We start from the raw sequence: 18,923 nt of genomic DNA on the forward strand, positions 1-18,923 counted from the left end.
CTACCAGTTAAAATACAGGCAATGAGCAACCAGGTTGTCTTGCTAAGGGGAAGGCAAATATAAGAATATAAGAAACTGCCTCCCCGAGGCCCTCAAGACTGAAGCAGCAGCTGACTCTCATCATGGATGCGACGTCCACTGGCGTCTCCGAGCCTGTTCCAACCACCTTCAAGCGCCCAGGAGGAACAGTGACGCTCAGCTCACTCTGTAGGATTCTGGCAGCCCTATTTGCCAAGATGAAATCCAATCAATAAGCTCTCACTTGCCTACCCAATATGAAGAGATACCTGAATCGACCTTCTGTGGCCACTCAGCATATAAGCCTGGAATCGTTAGTTACTGGTTCAAATGATTTGTCTTCTTAAACAGACTGCAGATTCTTGGAGAACAGGTATCAAGTCTCCTAACTTTTCTCGTATTCACCTTTGCTATATGAGTTATGTACCACCGTGTAACAAATTACTCCACAACTGCATGGTTGAAAACAATGAACATTATTGGCTTAGCTGGGTAGTTCTGGCTCACAGTCCCTCGTAAGGTTGCAAACTTACAAACCATCTGAAGCCTTGACTGGGGCTGGAGGATCTGCTTTGAGAAGGCTCATACACACGGCTGTTGGCTGGAGTCCTTAGCTCCTCACCACGTGGGTCTCTCTATAGGACTGCCCAAGTGTCCTCAAGACATGGCAGCTGGCTTTCCCCAGAGCAAGCGATCCAAGAGGAAGCAAATGAGACAGCACACACAAGATGAAAGTTGCAGTCTTTTTAATAACTTAATCTCAGAAGTGACATACCATCACTTCTGACGTATTCTGTTGGTCACGTAGTCTAACCCTGATACAATGTGGGAGAGGACTACACAACGGTGTGAATATCAGGAGTGGGGATCACTGGGGTCTGTCGTGGAGGCTGGCTGCCACATCTGCCATTCTAAATTGTCAGGAAGTTTTACTGAGCGTGGATTGGATGAACCTTTCAAGGGGGAACTTGAAGCTGTTGTTTGCTTTCCGATTCAGTCTTAGCTGACTCTCATGCTGTCTGCTGACCTAGTTGGCTAACAGCCGTCCAAGGCAGGAAAAAGAGCAAGGCACTGGAAGGAGTCACCAGTGTTTCTGTCCATCCCTCCAGGAGCTCTCCCGTCCCCTATTCTACTTCAACAGCTAAATCCAGTTCCTCAGGCACCCAACCAAGGGGGTGTCCTATCAGTGCAATGAAATCTACTGACAAGGGCAGCACGGATCCAAATCATGCCATGGACAGGTATCAAGAAGGGTTTAGGGCCTGGCACTTACAGTGTGCCTCAGCAGAGCAAGGGAGGGTGGAGGAACTGACAGTGAAGAGGAGGCACTGGGATCACATGACTTCCTGGCATGGCCTCTAGGGGCCCAAAGCCACACTGCTGCACTGCTTTTTGTTAGTGTGGTGGCAGTAATTTTTAAAGTTAGGAAAGCAACTCAATTTCTCCCCAACTTACGTAATTTGCTACCATCAGACTTAACTCTTGATACTATAACTAAAGATGACAAAACTTGTAAAAGGGCCCAGGAGCTGAGATGGTATGGCAGTACATAAGGACTGGAGCCACTTGCTTTGGGTAAGGAAGGATCAAAGTACCCTCATCCATTTTTTTCTGCCTTCATTTATAAAAGATATTTCTCACTGGATATAGAATCCTAGGTAGACAAGTTTACTTTCAGCACTTTAAAGATGTTGTTCCATTGTCTTCTGGCTGGAATAATTTGATGAAAAGTCTGTATTATGATGTTGTTATGTTTATTACCCCGTAATAATGCTTTTTTTTCCCCCATTGCTTTTACAATTCTCTTTTTATCACTGTTTTTCAGCAGTTTGATTATGATGTGTCTTAGTGTGATTTACTTTGTGTTCACCCTACTTGGAGATTATCAAGCTTCTCGTTTCTGTGTGTTTACAGTTTTCACCAACTTCGGAAAATGTTCAGCCATTAGTCTTCAAATATTTTTTCTGCCCTTTTTTCTCCCACCTCTTCTAGAAAATCAATCACACATTGTGACCTTTGATATTTTCCCATGGGTCACTGAAGCTCTGCTCATTTACTTTTTTTTTTGTCTTTCTTCTCTCTGTGCTTCAACTTGTGAAGCTTCTGTTGCTATATTTTCAAGTTCACTAGTCTATTGTGCTGCAGAATCTAATTTTTTGTTAAGTCCATCCAGTGAATTTTCCAGAAATTGTATTTTCAGTTCTAGACATTCCATTTGGTTCACTTTTATATTTTCCACTGTGCTCATTATGATCCAATTTTTCCTTAAAATCTTTAGCATATTTATCATAACTGTTGTAAAGTCCTTTTCTGCTGATTCTATCATCTCTGCCATTTCTTGGTCTATTTATATTAACTGACTCTTCTCCTCACTATAGGTCACAATTTCCTGCTTCTTCACGTCTAGTAATTCTTGATTAGAGGCTATGCATTATGATTGCTACATTGTTATTTGGATTTTGTTGTCTTCCTTTAATGAATATTGAAGTTTATTTGGATAAGCAGTTAAAAGTTTCTAGAGCAGCTTGATTGTTTCTAGGCTTTTTTTCCCTTTCTCTTTCAAATCAATTTTGAGGTATAATTTATATACCAAAATTGCATCCATATTAAACAGACCGTTCAATGAGTTTTGAGAAAAGTGTACACTGATGTAACCCTCACTACAATCAAGATATAGTAATTTCCATCACCCCAAAAAGCTCTCTCATGTTCCTTTGCAGCTGGTTCCCCCGCTACCACCCCAGGCAACCACTAATCTGCTGTCACTATAGATTAGATTTCCTACTTTCAGAATTTCATCTAAACAGAGTCATACAGTATGTATTCTTTTATCTGGAATCTTTTGCTCAGCATATTCAACCATGTTGTTGTACGTATCAGTAGTTCATTCCTTTTTGTTGCTGACTTGTATTCCATTGTATGGATATATCACAATTTGTGTATCCATTCACGTGTTGATGGACATTTGGATTGTTTCCAGTTTGGGGCAATTATGAATAAAGTTGTTATGAATATTCATGTACCAGTCCTTTTGTGGTCATATGTTTTCTTTTCTCTTAAGTAAATATCTACAGGTGAAATTGCTGGGTTGTATGGTAGGTATAATTTTCTTTATAAGAAACTTTCAGTTTTCCAAAGTGGTCGTACCATTTTACATTTCTGCTAGCAATGTATAAGAGTTCTAAAGTTCACATTCTCTTCAACCCTTGGTATTGTCAATACTTTTAATTTTAGCCATTCTTGTGGGTGTACAATGGTATCTCATCATTGTTTAATTTGCATTTCCCTGATGACTAATGATATTGAACATCTTTTCATGTGCTTATTGGCCATTTATATTATCTTCTTTAGAGAAATGTCTATTCAGATCCTCTGCCTATTTTTAAATTATGTTTGTCTTTTCATTGAGTTGTTAGAATTCTTCACATATTCTGGATGCAGGTGCTTTGTCAGATATTCATTATTGCAAATATTTTTTCCAGTCTGTGGCTTACCTTTTCCTTTTCTTTACAACATGTTTTGAAGGCCAGAAACGCTTAATTTAGATGAAGTCCAATTTATCTTTTTTTTTATAGTTCAAGCTTTTTGTGTTTTAAGAAGTCTTTCCCTATCCTAAGGTCACAAAGATTTTCTCCTATGTTTTCTTCTAAAAATGTTATATAGGTTTAAATTCTACATCTAGATCTGTGATGCATTTGTACTCAATTTTTGTGTACGGTATCAAGGCTTGTTTCTAAGCCTTGTACTTTAAGCCTGTGTACTCTTTTCTCTAGGGCTAGATAAGGCATGATTCCTTTGAGGTGTCTACTGAATGCCCCTGGTGTTCAACAAAGTCTTTCACTCTAACTGGAAAGAAAAACATCTCCCAGTCCTAGAAACAGTTCAGCTCATAGCTTCCCAGCAGCTGTTCTTTGCCCTGCCTCATGAGTTTCACCCCATGCATGCACAGAATAATGTTCAGAAGAGGACCAAAGGAGACTCCTAAGCAAATGTTTAGAGCTCTTCCTCTACATAGCTCTTTTTTCTCCACATTGTCTCTGAAAATTTCAACTGCGTTGGCTTCCTTGACTTGGTCTTCTCAACTCAGCAAGGCTGCTGGGCTCTGCTTGGCTTCCTCTTCACTGCTCTGAGATCTGGAAATTGCCTCTGGCAGAAAGTTGGGGGGAAGATTACAGGGCTCATCTCAATATTTTCTTTCCTGCAGCGATCACTCTCCTGAGCTGCCTGTTGTCCAATGTCGGCAAACAGCTGTTTCATATATTTTGGTCTGTTTTCTGGTTGCTTATAGAAGAAAGGCAAGTTCTATACCAGTGACCCCTTCACTGGCAAAAGCCTCTTCATCTACTTTTGCACAAGCTCAAATGTTAAATTTATCCACACAGAAAAGATTCCTCTGGCTTCAGTGACAAGCCCTACTGGATTCCAATCTCAAAATGAAAAGTCTTTGGCTTTTTCCTGGTCCACCTATCATGCTTAGAAAAATGACTGCCATGATGCTCTCAGTGAAATACCAATCAGCTGAGGGACAATGGGAACCAAATGGTATTGAAAAACTCCATACACAGAGGAGATGGGAAGCCCACAGAGGTTAGAGAAGCACTGTCCCTGTGTCATGAAGTGCATGTGAACACTGCACACAGCAGGCAGACAGAGCAGTGGAAAGCCCCAGCACTGAAGTGAGACTTACCAGGTTTGAATTCCAGTATTCCACTTAGTGGCTGCCACACCTTAGACAATTCACTTAACCTCTCTGTACCTCAGTTTCTCCAAGTATAAAATAGGATAATATGAGTAACCACTTCATGTGGCTAATGTGAGAAATAAATGAGTTAACACATGTAGGGCACTGACAGGGCTTGGCACATAATGAGCACTCTACACGTGTGAGTCAGTATTGTCACTAAATCAAAAACTGGCCAAAGCACCTTCAGTGGCTGTGGCTCTGATCTCCCAATTAGGGAAGGCTTTACAAGGAAGACTGAAAACAGATCCTACATTTACATGGTCTCAAAATATCTCCCCACAATTTATTTATTAATTACAAAGGGAAAAATTTTTAACTTCACGGTGGAGAGACCTGGAGGAACCACCTTACCCAAGGCATCAAAGAGAACTTCACCAATACTGAGTTAAATCAACACCAGGTGCCTCAGGTTCTGACGCACTGAGGAGGTCACAACATCACTTATGCAGCATCCCTGCCAAAAACACAAAACCTGAATGTAATCTCGAGAAAACATCATACAAACCCAATCTGGGACATTCCACAAAATCACTTCAACAGTGTTAAGGCTAAGAAAGACAAAGCAAGGCTGGGGAACTGTTCCAGACTAAAGGAGACTAGAGATGTGGCAACTGAATGCAAAGTATAACCCTGGACCAGGAAATAATAGCTATGAAGACAGTATTGGGGCAACTGATTAAATCTGAATATGGGCTGTGGACTGATAATAACATATTAATGTTAAATTTCCTGAGTTTTGATAATTGTACTGTGGTTATAAAAGAGAATACCTGTGTCCTTAGAAAATGCGTGCTAAACTATTTAGTGATTAGAAAAGAGAAAGATTTCAGTCTCCCCCATCTCCCAAGTCTCCTTGCTCTCTGTGCGACCATCTTTCCGATAGGGTGTAACCTGCCACCTTGGGCTTGAACACTTAGCCAGGGCACCAGCATGTGCCAGCACCAGCCTGACAGGCAAGCCAGACCAGGCCCAATGAGAGGCAGAGCCATGCAGAGGCCTAACCTGTATGGTACAGACTGTATATCCTATTACTTCAAAGGAGAACAGTATGGGCTAAGATCATCAAGGAAAGTTTCTTGGAAGACGGGGAGGATGTGGCTAAGTGGGGAGGGAGGAGAAAAGCATTTAGGGAAAGAGGAATGTAGGTAAGGGGAGGAGGCAGGAATGGGATTGGCGGTGCGGGAGCTGGGAGAAGAGGAACCCTGTGGCATCTTGCTGCATCTCAGTGTCTGATAATATGGCAGTTCTCCTTGGCCCAGGCTACAGGGCAGACCATGGTGGCTGCAATTTCCACAGCACAAAAGAGCTCAGGAAAGGAGGGTGGGGGCACCAGGTCCAGGAGCCTGGCTGTCCTGCAAGACACCAGGATGCCACCTTAGTCCCAGGCAAAGAAGGACCCACCATTGATTGGGTCCTACATGGCAGCTACATCCATTGTGAACAAAGACTGAGGAGCTCCCTGGCATGGTTCAGCAGTTCACCTGCTATGAACACCTTGACAGCACTGCTCCCCACCCACCCCTCCTCGCCCTTATGCCTCACATCACTGCAAACCAAAATTCAGCCTGAGCATGTCCACACTGGCTCGGCCTGAGGACCTCCACTGTTGAGAGAACAAGGTCTCACTACAGAACAACAGCACCCAGAATACTGTCCCACCTGTGGCAGTGGCCCTGAACTCAGGTCCACAGCAAGGCTACAGTGTGTCCGGATGCTTCCCTGAAGATTTTTAGCTACATAAGCTATTAGCCAATTATTTATTTAAGCCAAGTTGAAAAAACAAAATCAATATGAAATCTGCTAAGCAGACCTATAGGCAATTTAACATTCCTATTTACTCCAATTTCATGTAACAGAATCAGATTTTTTTTTTTTTTTTGCCAGTAACTGATGGGACTTCTCACAGAGAACTTTGGGGACAGAATTATAAAACCAGGGCTCTTGACAGAAAAAACACATTAATTTAAGTCTCCCCACACTGTGTCTGCAGGACCCCAATGCCTGTCCCTCGCCATCAGCCTTTCCTGGGCTTCTGGATCCGAGTTCGCTCCAGAGCTCAGGCTGAGGGCGGCGGCAGCAGTGGAAACACCAGACCTACCATCTTCAACACTGCTGCCTCAGAAACTCCAACAGCAAACCCGGCCAGGGAGGAGCAGCCACATCTATAATGCACACACCTCCAACTGAGCTCTGAGCAAGCCTCTCCTGCACACTCCACTTCTCTCCATGCGTAGTCTCAGAGAGTGCGTGCACACACACGCAACACCCACACACAAAAACGCCGGGCGGAGGCAGCCTTGTTCACTGGAACGACCTACAAATATTTTATCCCCAAACTCACTAACCAAATAGAAAACCTGCTCTAATGCTACCTCAACCGAGACACTCACACTGCACACAAGAGATGCGGTGTGCGCTGGGGCCGTCTCAATTGTTCCTGCAGGATGGCATCTTGGGCTGTTGTCATTTAACTGACTTCATCTTGCACTTCATCTCTCTACATCATTTTCACGTTATTAACTGAAAATGTCTTTTAAGAAAAGAGAAAAGCTCGTAATGAGATTAAGAGGCTGGAACAGCCCATGGACTAGAATAAAAGCCGGGCGGAAGAAAGCATTTTTAGAAAGGTGAACATAAAAAACACAGGGTCGGCCCCACACGTGTCCCCACCTACTGTGCATACAACTTTGTCCATGAAAGAGAAAAATAAAAAACATGAACGCTCTTGATACTTATCACTGGTTGGTCATAGGAAATGTCACAAATACTTGATAGCAAGTCTTTAAAAGAAATTTTAGAGCCAAGAAAAACACTGGTGGAGGGCCCAGCCAGTTGAGTGACCTTCTTCTTCTACTGTCCCCCTGCTGCATGCCACCCGACCCGCCATGTGAAACCATGCACGCCCCAGGTAAGGCCGAGCCTCGCCAGCTCCCGCCTCCTCCTCCCACAAAGTGGCCCAAGTGGAACCTGACCATGGCACAAAATGCCCTTCAGAATGAAGAGAGTGCTCTAAATTGAAGGGAACAGGAGGAAGGGCATGCCAGATGCTAAAACAGGATCGCAGTAAGTCAAGAGAGAAGTCTTCTTCTCAGAGGCATGAAGGAGATTTCAGTGGCTGACAATCCCACTGTGGTAGGCACAGGGTTTCTAGAACAAGCTGACAACTGGAATTCTCACAAGACACTAACGTCCAACCCCACCAAAACCTGGGACCAGGCTCATAGAGTGGGCTCGAGAGATTCCCAGGATTTGCCCACCCTGGCGTTAGTCTCTGTGACCACACCCGACAGCTGTCCAGAATTGAGGCGGGACTAAAAATCCAGGGGAGGGTAGCATCTCTACTTTCTCTACACCTGTGTGGTATGTGGTGGACAGTCAACAAAAGCTAATTAACAATAAGAAGCCGCTTATTAGCTAAAAGTAATGTCTCCAGAACTAGAGAGCCTGGTTCTACCACTTACTGTCTGTGTGACCTTGGGCAGGTTACTTAACCTGTGACTCAGTTTCCTTATCTATAAAATGGAGATAATATTAGCACCTACCTCTCAGGGTGGCTGTGTGGACTAAACGAGCTAATACATGATGCCTGGCACAGAGCAAGTGCAGCAGGTCTGCCCACATCATCACACCATCTATCTCAGGAGGCACTGCCAACAGGGCAGGGAGCTGGGAGAAGGTCCTTGGGTCCCCATTTCTTCTCCTACAGCCCCAAAGATACAAACAGTAGGTGTTCCTCAGGGGTACCCCATGAGATCTAAAAGGGACAATGTGATAAAACTGCTTTAAAAGAAAGGTTCTCAAAGAAATAACCCAAATGGAGCATGAGGTAAATGCAGAATCTGACTTGCCACCCAATAATTTGATTCACCATCCTTTTTAAGTGCAAGCTGTAGAAAACAGGCCTGAAACTGAACAAGTAGGGCTCTCTGTAACCCCTCCAAGCACACGGCTTCTTTTCCTGGGAGCCTCTGCCCCCATACTCTCCAGTCCCTAGAAGTGATGGCCACACCCATGATCCCCCATGTGGACCTTTGCTCTCACCACACCCTCTGTGTCGAGAGCCCCCTGCATCGCCTTCACCTCTAGTGTTGTGCTCAAGCAGGGCTTCCTCATAGACACTTCCCCTAGCCTCCAGGCAGAATCCCTCATCCCTCCTCTCAGGTCTGCTCACACTTCTACAACCCTCTTCACACTGCCAGCATGCCTGCAGCCCACTCCAGCTGTGAGCCCCTCCAGGACAGGGGACTGGGTCTCAGCTCTTCTCTACTAAGGCAGCACCTAGCACCACATGTGGCATGCAGGTCCTTAACAAATCCTGACAGTCCACTGTTCTCATCCTTCAGGGGCAACATACTGACCTTCTAATCTGTTCTGCTAGGGCTCATATGAGAGTCTGCTGAGTAATCTACAAACTGAACAAATATAGTTCTCAACAGGGGCGATTTTGCCCCTAGGGAGCAATGTCTGGAGATATTTTTGATTGTCACGATGTGGGGTGGGGTGGGGGTGGGGGTGGGGGAGCTACTAGCATCCAGTGGGTAGAGGCCAGGGATGCTGCTAAACACCCTACAAGGCACAGGAGAGCCCCTACAACAAAGAATTATCTGGCCCAAAATGGTGCCAAGTTGAAAACTCTGGGTTAGCGGACACCTTCCTAGCAGTGGACTAACCTACAAGAGAGTCACAGACCACTTCTGCACATACATGAGGAAAAGGGTAACTCTTTAGGGCTATCCCTACCTCTTAAGATTATTAACTACTCTCCTCACAGTCATATAGCACCAGGGAAACAAATTCTGTGAAAACCAGCAAGTAACCTGAAACCACCGAGGGCCCTGGACACCGCTCTTCACCAGTGACTGAATGGACTCATGTGCTCACTCCCCTGCTGCTCCCGGAGGCTCTGCCTCAGACACTAGACACAGTCCCAGGCGAGGATCACCATCCCTGCACAGCCAAGGAGAACCTTCACAAAGGCCCAGGCCGGAAAAGCAAACCTCAGATGGAACTCATACACGCACAAAATGATTGGTAGGTCATCTCAAATTTATATTTTCAACCCTATCAATAGCCATAAACAGTCTGAAGTTCCAGCTAACGCTCTGAACATAAAAAAGAATTATTAAGAAAGAAAATCAGCATTGTTCAAATAGGAAAAAATGAGGTGAGGTAACCAGGGATACAGGGTAATCAGAAAGTGCAATGTGTGGAAAGACGGTTGAGAAAGGCAACCAGGAGCAGGGAAAGTGGCTGAAAGGGTCTGGAGTCTGAGGGACCTGGCTTACCTTTCAGCTCCACATCTACCAACCAAGACCTTGTGCTAGACACTTCACCTGCTCACTGTCCTTGTTTGTAAAATGAAAATAACCCCTCCTTCAGGGTTTCTGTGACATGCAGCAAGTGCTGAGGGGCTCAGTAAAGAGCACGCTGCAGGAAAGAAGCCCTCTCGTGGCCAGCACCACCACCCGCTACCATGCGACCTGGGGCGATAAAGCTGGGGACTCGGAGGCAGGTTCATCACCTGTGAGTGGGCTGCCCCAGTCCACCCACTGCCCTCTCGAGGCCCACGTGAGACTAGGTGAAACACAAAAAAGGGGTGGGTGAAGGAAGGAGAGTATTACTATACTAAGGCCACCTGGTTTGGGTACATGCTAATTTGAAGTTCACAATCACTGTGCTGGTTGGGTTAATGCTTTTTATTATTATGCAGTCTATGAAAAGAGGGCTAAAGGTACAGCTGTTGTGCAAACTAGATGGAAAGGAAAATGTCTGACCTAATCCAGAAAACAAGTTACTCAAGCACTTGTGATATGTTCTTCAACGGGACTCATGAATGCAAATACTGTAATAACGATGAAGATGATGACATCACCCCCATCCCCTGCCCCTTATGGAGGGCCTAACACGTGCCTGACACTGATCCGGCCTCCTTGTAGACACTCTTTCTAATCCCCACAGTCCCAGAAAAATTATCACCTCCCTCTTACTGGGGAGGAAACTGAACCTTTGGGAAATACACAGGTTGCTCAAGGACACTACGTGGCAGAGCAGAAATGGAAGCCTGGGCAGACTGGTTCCAGAGCCAGGGAACCTGCTATTTTTAACCACTTGTAAAACTCCTTCAACACGACTTCATCTTCATGCAAATATTATACTAAGTGCAAAGGATTTTAAACAGATCATTAAAGCAGTAGAGGCTTGATAGGCCCCTGCAGGGCAACACTTGACAAACAGGTATTTACAAGGCTAAAAAATGCATTTCATTAAATTATTCTACAATTCAGATTGTCCCCTAATTCAGACAACTCCCTCTTGCTCTGATTTTATTCCAAATCAATGAAGTTTTATTATAAATAAAGCTGTAGATCACCATTACAGATAAATGCCACCAGATAAATCAGCATCTAGAAAACCCAAAAACTTTCTAAAAATAAAGACCCCCTAACCAGCCCCCATGCTAATGTTGGCCACACTCATTTCCCCTGCGGATACAATACCAGCCCAGGACAGAAAAAGAGATGTTCCTCCTTTGCCTTGGCTGGCACTCCAGAGGGAGGAGAGGAAATGGACATTTACTGAGTGTCGGGTGCCAGGCCCAGAGACAGGTGCCTTCACGCATGAGCTCTAATTCAGCCACTACTGCGTTTCGTTCTTTTACCAGGAGGAGGTGATCAGAGCGAAAGGTTACTGCAGAACAGGATATTCACATGATCTCGAAGGATCACCACCACAGAGATAATTCATTAATTGCAAAAGGGAAAATGGACCTTTACAAAGGAGAGATCTAGAGATCTCACCTCTCCACGAAGTAACTGACCTTATTATCACTAATAGTGGGACTGCCTGATGTCACGTGCCTTCTTACAGAGTGTTCTTGCTGTTAAAAAGGTTATCTGAATCTAACAGCTCCTCCAGACCAAACTCAGGAAACACAGCAGTCAGTGAAAACAGGTCCAACACCACAAGGAAACACGCAGACAACTCCAGAATATGGGGCACTGTACATGACAACAGACCAGGAGTCTTCAAAATGGCAATGTCACTAAAAAAAAAAGTCTGTGTGTGTAGGGGGAGATTCTTCTAGAGTAAAAGTGACTTAAAAACATAACCAAATGCAATGTGTGGACCTTACCAGATCACAATTTTTAAAAACTCCAGCTCTAAGAGACTTGTGACATTTGGGGAAGCATGAATACAGATGGATATTAGGTAATATAGTGGAGTTATAAATTTTCTTAGGTGTGATCATGAAACTGTGGTTATGTAGCAGACTGTCCTCATTCTTAGGAGACTCAACTGAAGTTTTTAGGGATAAAGTGCGATGCTGGCTGCAACTTATCTTCAAATGGCTTGGCCAAAAAGACAAATATATATAAAGAGATAAAGCCAATGCGGCAAAATGTGAACAATTTCTCAGATTGGATTTTCTTTGATTCATAGTTTAAAATCTTCAAACAACAAAAACACAAACAAACAAAGCCCTCTAGGCTCAGACGACTTCACTAGCAAATACTACAAAACATTCAAGGAAGTAATAAGACCGATTCCCACAAGCTCTTCCAGAAAATGGAAGAGAAGGTAATTCCTCCCATATTTTATTAAGGTCACACTGGCTTATAATATTTTGTAAATTTCGGGTGTACATTATTATAGTTCAGTTTCTGTACAGACTGCATCATGTTAAAATGTGAACACTTTCTGAATCTAAGCGGAGGGCAGATAGATGTTCACTGTATTATTTTTTCATCTTTTCTGTATGACATTTTTTAAGATAAAAACTGGGATAGGCTGGGGAGGTGTGATCCCAGGAAAGGTTGTCCCAACACGAGTGTGTCTGTACAGAACACACAGGGAGGCCAGTTCACCACGTGAGAAAACACCAGGGGCTCTTAGTCGAGGTTAAGGTTTCAAAGCTGGGTGGACTGGTTTATGATGTTTACTTTGGGCCTCAGGAAAAAAGTTATTATTTCTCAACGCCAGCAATGTTCTTGTAAAACACTGACACCTTCTCCCAGCTGGCTAGTCCCTATATCTGTAACATAAAAGGTAGATTTATTCAAGCTCTCAAAATCTTGTTTTGTTAAAAACTAATTCTGTCTATGCTTCAGCCCAGAACTCTTGTGCATGGTGAAGGAGGCTTGAGTTGGCTTTGCACTCGAACATCTTGAGAGTAAACAGCCCCAAATGCCAACACATACACTGGCCATACTGACCTTTGGCTGACAGCTGGGCCACTGCCCTGCAGTGCACCAGTTTGCTGAGCTCCAGGGCTGCTCAGCTCTGTTCTGCTGTGACTCTAGTCTGAGCGACTTCTTTGAGTCACAGACTATACATAAAGCCACTAAAAACAGAGGAACTGCTCAGCAGGCAGATCATGACAAAGTCCCCTTGCTTTAAAGCGTTTCTTTCTACTCAGACACCCAATACCTCTCAGTGACAGCCCAGAAAACCCAGGTGGGAAGCCCCTTTCTATAAGCTTGCCTCTGAGTTTGTTCAACTTTCCTTGCATACAGAAGATACCTTAGGTGGGGCCTCTGGAAAGCACAGCAACTTACCAAGGTGATGCTGACACTGGGACGTGCCTGGGGATGGCGGCCTATAATAGCCGGTATGTTTATGTAGCTTGAAGAGTCAACTACACATGGCACCTGGCACTGAAACTCCTAACTGCCTGGATGGAGACCATCTGAAACCAGCCCCCACAGTGAGCCAAGCACCAAGATGAGAAATCCTTGTGAGAATCAAAATCCTCCCCCGAGATGTTAATATATATGAGATGTCTTCCTCCAAGACAAAACCCTCCAGGTAAAAAACATAGTAACTTGTAAATGGGGAAAAAAAGGTGATTTTCTGGATAGAAAAAGAATACATAAAGACAGTGGTGTGAGAATTCACTGAAATCAGGGATGTGAAATGATGAAAAAGCCCTCACAGCTTGTCTGGCAAGGAAGTGGGTCCATCCTATAGAACAGAGCTGGTCCAACAGGAAAACGGAATAGCACCTGCCCTCAGAACTGGGGAAGTGTCAGAGAGGCACTGAGCCCACTGCCTGGGATACAGAAGCACCCCAAGGGGAAAAGACTGTGACAGCAAAGAGCACAGCGATTGTTAGTCTAAACTGCTCGGCAGAAATGACTGGTATTTAAAATAGGCTTGAAAAGGATAACGATGGAACTGATGAAGGATGGAGTTGCCTCATCTTAACAAACCAAGACCTCCCTCAAGGGCTGCGAGGTGGACACTCTTGCCAAGGGAGCCTGGCACTCTTGACAGCAGCCCTGCCAGACTGAGGAAACAATGCTGGGACTAGGAAGACTAAAAGCCCAAAGCCAACCAGCTTGTAGATGTACTTCCTTGAGATTACCTCCACCCCTTTTCATTTTCCCCAGCAAAGCCCATTCCAAAATGGAAAGGAGCCCCTTAGAGATCTCTTCCCCTTCCTAGCAGTACAAAATGGAAAAGCCCCACAGTTCTATTTCAACAGAACCAACAAGTATAACAGATAAGAAAGGTACTTCCCTGACTGGGCCCCAGTCAGTGGGATTCTCCTTGGCCTGCCGTCTGCTTCTAGGTGGGGGAATAAGCTCTCGCTCTCATCTCCATTTCTGTGTCCAGGGCAGACACAGCTCTAGCCTTTACAACTCTTCTTCTCATCATTCCTACTCATCATTGTCCCAGGACCTACTACCCTTTTCCACAAGCTCCCACCATGTCTAGCCTTACACAGAGCAAGAGACCACTTCTAGTCTGGTCTTGGCATACAGAAAGTACCAACCACACTGGGATTTGCATATGCTCACACTCAAGATTAAATAAAGAAGTGAGTGTACCCCTGAAGACTCGCAGCACCATAGCTCTGAACACATTCAACCCGGCACACTTCTTAGCTGCGAGCAACTCTGCCCTGTCATAATCACACTTCCCTCTCTGAATCACAAACCCTAACAAACCCTAGGGAATAAGTCAGGCCATCAGCATCAATCAAACCCACAAAAACAGCCAGAGCTAGGCTAAGAAATCTTAGGTGAGGGAACAAAATAAAAACCAAGTCTGCAGTTCCTTTAGAGAGAAGGGAAGGCCAGTTGGAGGAGAGAGAAGTGGGAGGGGAGTGAAGACCCACGCACAATGTCTTGAAAACACACACATACAGTTCACGCACCCGAGTCAGCAGCTGATTTTGGCTGAGTTGTCACAAATTATTACTGTGGGAACAAGTGGGCATTTGTTCAGAAGGGAAAGTAGCAAAGCAAGTAAAGGTGAAAAAGGAAAGAATAAGTGGCAAACCTACAGTCGGGCACTTTTTGCCAGACTTATCACAGCCAGGCAACCAGAAGAAAGTAGTGTCCAAGAACAGCTTCTTCAGGGTTACCTAAAGCCCGGGAGATTCACCCAAATAAGCCCCCTGTTACAAACAAGCTAAGCTGCCACTCCAGCAACTGGACCCTACAAGACACCCGCACACAGCTGCAGGATCCCTCCCAGGTGCCGAGGAGCATACGTTCTGCAGGAACTTCCCACTTTGCCCACGTGAGCACAGTGGGGAAGTTTTGAGAACAAGTTATTTTGGAATTAACATCTCTGTACAGATAGCTATAACCCCTCCTTCCGCTAAAATGCAACACAGGGGCACTCTTAGGCTTACAAGCCAACTGAAGCTTCTTGTTACTTTAATAAAGGGAAGGATGTGCACTAAGCAAACGACATAGCTCCCCACCTCACAGCACACATGACAACAGTGGGGAACTTCTAGTTTTTCAGAAGGGCCATCTGAGGCTTTCTTCTCCATCATGAAACTCTCAAGGAAGAGCCCCTGGTGACTTAGCACAGGGATTCTGAGTCCTCCCCAGACCCTCTGAGCCTCCTCCATTAAGCCAGTAGGTTGCCCAAGTCTCACCGAGCGCAAAGAAACTGGAAATATAAATAATAAGAGTTGGGAGAGGGAACAGCCAGGGAAGGCTTGAGACACAATGAGGAAAGCTCAGGACAGGCGGAACAGGTGAGCCTGTTCAGGAGAAAAGGAGAGGAGAGAGATGTGGGAAGAAGGCAGTCTGCGCGGGTCGTGCTCTGACCGAAACAGAAAATAAAGCTGAGGGAGCCGGTCCTGGGGTGGCGTGTGTGTGTGTAGGGGACGGAGTAGTACTGGGAACGGAATGCACGACCTAACAATCCAGGTACTGCAAGGTAGCGGGATTTAAACGGGAACAGGAGATAGTAAATCTTTGAGGAGTGAAGGTGCAGAATAAAGCTCAGCATCAGACTGGGTATTTAGGGATGCGGGTTCAAAGTGCGAAGAGGAGGCTAAGAAGACTCTCTAAGAGGGGGCGGAAAGGCGTATGCCACCTGGGGGTCATGGCTCCAGGCTGGAAAGTGGGGTAGCCTTAATTTGCGATGACCAGGTGGCGAGGGGGGGCAAGTTTAAGGCGGATATCTCACAAGAGAAGTGTGTGCGGGTTCTGGGAGAGAAGCAGGTTGACCCCTGGCTAGAGGCTGCAGCCATAAGGCGAGGGACCCAGGACTCTGGGTCGGGGGCTGGAGCTCCCCTTAGTCTGGGAATGCTCAGCCCAGGCTCGCGGGAAGAAAGCACCTCCGCCAAAGGGCCCGGGTCCCCAGGCCTGAACTCTTGAGGCGGGAGGGTCCCCGAGGCGGGGTTGGGCCCGCGGCTCGTCGGGCAGGGCCTCAGGAAGGGCCGGGGTCCCGGACTCACGCATCAACGTGCTGAAGGCCACGACGCCGAGCAGCCCCTGCAGGAAGATGCCGAAACCCTGCATGAGCGCGCCGCTCTCGCAGCGGCCCGCCCCGGACGCGACGGTGGACGGCGGCCCGCCAGGCAGTCCGCGGCTCGCGTTCCCGGCGGGGCCCTGCATGGCCGGCCTGGCGGACGGGCGAGGGCGCTACGACCCGACCGCCCAGCCTCGCTGCCTGCAGCCGCCGCGCCGCCAAACCCGCGGCCGGTACTCCAAGCCCGGAGTCCGTACCTCCGCCCGGCGGCCCCCTCGGCGCCGCGCGTAACCCGACGTCTGAGATCTCAGCGTCTGATTGGCCCGGCCCGGCGTGGGGGCGGGCCTGGGCCGCCCGCTCTCCCCCCGCGCGGGCTCCGGCGGGCGAGGGGGCGGGGTCGTGGGTTCGGACTACAGGTAAGACAGACCAGGTGAGCCAGGCTGCGCAGACCAGAATTCGAGGCCCGGCATCCCGCGGGCTCCCGGTCGGGAGGGCAGGAGCGGGGACGGTCTGTGACTAAATTCTTTTTCCTCCAAGATAAATCCCTCATACCCTGCAGAATTTATTAAAAATACTCCTGGATTCCACCCTCAAGATTCTGATTCAGTAATTCTGAGACGGGGCAGAATAATCTGCATTTTCAGCAAGCAGCCTGGATTAGTCTGAAAAGGTGGTTCAGGAAAACAATTCTAGACTCTGCACCCAGGCATATTCCTTTCAATCCAGACGTTCGGCGTCCTTCTACTTTCCTTGTTAGTAGCAATATCCTGGGCAAAGGCTGATCTTAGATTGATCAATCAGGCCCAAGTCCCCTTTTCTTTTTTTTCTATCCTTAACGTAATTTAAATGGTCATTTCAATCCAATCGCCTCCATTTTGAAAAATACAAGGGTTATAGGGAAAACGTGAACGTATCTCCCATCTTGTTCATTTTGATCGTGATTCATAAAGGAAAGCCTAAAATTGTTGGTATTTGCCAGCCTCCCTCCACACATGTGCATTTACTCCTATCTAACCCTTCCTGACTCCTTGGAACCTGTTCTCTACCTCTACCAGGGCCTCTAGTCCCCATTCTCTCATCTACCCTCCCAGCACCTCTTGTTGGTGCTCCAGACCTTCCTGCTGCATCCACTTAATGCCAGTGTACACGTTATTATTCCAGTAGACACTGGGCTACATTTGTGGGACAAGAAATACTATATCTAGGGAAATTTTCCCTAAAAGATAGCCACCAAGCAATTCCAGTTACATAAAAGGGTTAAATACTATACAAAAGCTTTCTTGGTTAACAGGAATACTAACTTGATTATCCAGAGAACAAAAATGCTATTGGCTCCCTAGGGCCAGTTTCCCCAGCCCTTCTCTTACAATGCACTTCCACACCTCTGTGCCTTTATGTGGCATTCTAGCTGCAAGGAATACTGTTTCCTCTTCTCTGCTCCATGAACTGCTACTCACGTCAAGGCCTGCCTAGACTTCCCTCTCCCCACTGTGCTTCCCCATTACCTTGCGTGTGCTGCTCCACTAGAACTTTTCAGACTGCTAAATTAGACGGATATACACATCTCGGTCTCAGCTGAGTGTGAGCCACCTGAGGGCAAGAACTGGTTTTTATTCGCCTTTGAATCCAACCTCGTGCCTGGCACAAAGAACATGCAACAAAATGCTTTTTAAATTAAACTGAATTTTAATTTATAAAATTTAAAACTCTCCACAAGTATGGACCAAGGGAAAATACAGACAATCAGGTTAAGAAAATAAATAGGTTAGGGAAAATTGCATTACTGTCTTGGAGTCTAAGAAGTTCTCTTAGGGAGATGCTCAACAGTTACCGTCCATGTTCAGAGCGAACCAAACAAGAGGATGTGTACTTACAGCAAAAGAGATTGTGGTTGGGCATAAGGAGACTATTAATTGCTTGAAAACATAGACAGCTCAAGGAAAGTTGCACATAGAGCTAAAAAGAAGTTTCTGACAAAGCACTGCTCTGCACATCCAGATGCAGAGGAATCCTTAAGGCCCATTGCTGCAGTACCAAGGCAAATGTAGAGGAACAAGAAGCAGTCTTCAGAGATCAGGGGCAGAATCTCCAGTGCCAGGAGCAAGCTCACTGGCTCTTTCTACGCTTCCTGAACTGCAATAACAAAAGCACCTAAATCCAGAAGGGAAAGAATCAGACAACAGGAGAGTGGGGAGAATTCTGGAAATGTTCATTTTATTAAAATAGGAAGGAACTTTCTCCTCCATTGAGAGATGCTTCTCTGGAGCCCCAGTGGAAAAAGTTTTGAAGGATTTACTCTGGCCAAGATGCTTTCTTTGCTGTCAAATGAAGTTAAACATAGTTTAAGACCTGTTTTAATTTTCTCACAACCACTTAAAACTGTCATAATATACCACAAATTCATATACACTCTTATTTACAAAAAAAAAACCCACACAAAATA

General features: G+C 45.8%; 1 protein-coding gene across 2 annotated transcripts in view; it reads right to left on the minus strand.

Moving 5' to 3' along the window:
• The window catches only part of STIMATE (STIM activating enhancer), a 60,901-nt gene extending 44,219 nt beyond the window's left edge, over window positions 1-16,682 (minus strand). Inside the window, exon 1 of one of the 2 annotated variants that reach the window (XM_058560986.1) lies at window positions 16,467-16,682. In XM_058560986.1, the coding sequence (XP_058416969.1) occupies window positions 16,467-16,626 (160 nt within the window). In that variant the 5' untranslated portion in view covers window positions 16,627-16,682. Of the gene's footprint in view, window positions 1-8,304; window positions 8,712-16,466 lie in introns of those variants that run through there. The other variant, XM_058560995.1, reaches the window with a different exon arrangement.
• Between the last annotated feature and the right edge of the window lie 2,241 nt (window positions 16,683-18,923).

Source organism: Diceros bicornis, chromosome 2 (genome assembly GCF_020826845.1).
Source record: "Diceros bicornis minor isolate mBicDic1 chromosome 2, mDicBic1.mat.cur, whole genome shotgun sequence".
NCBI classification, from domain to species: domain Eukaryota; kingdom Metazoa; phylum Chordata; class Mammalia; order Perissodactyla; family Rhinocerotidae; genus Diceros; species Diceros bicornis.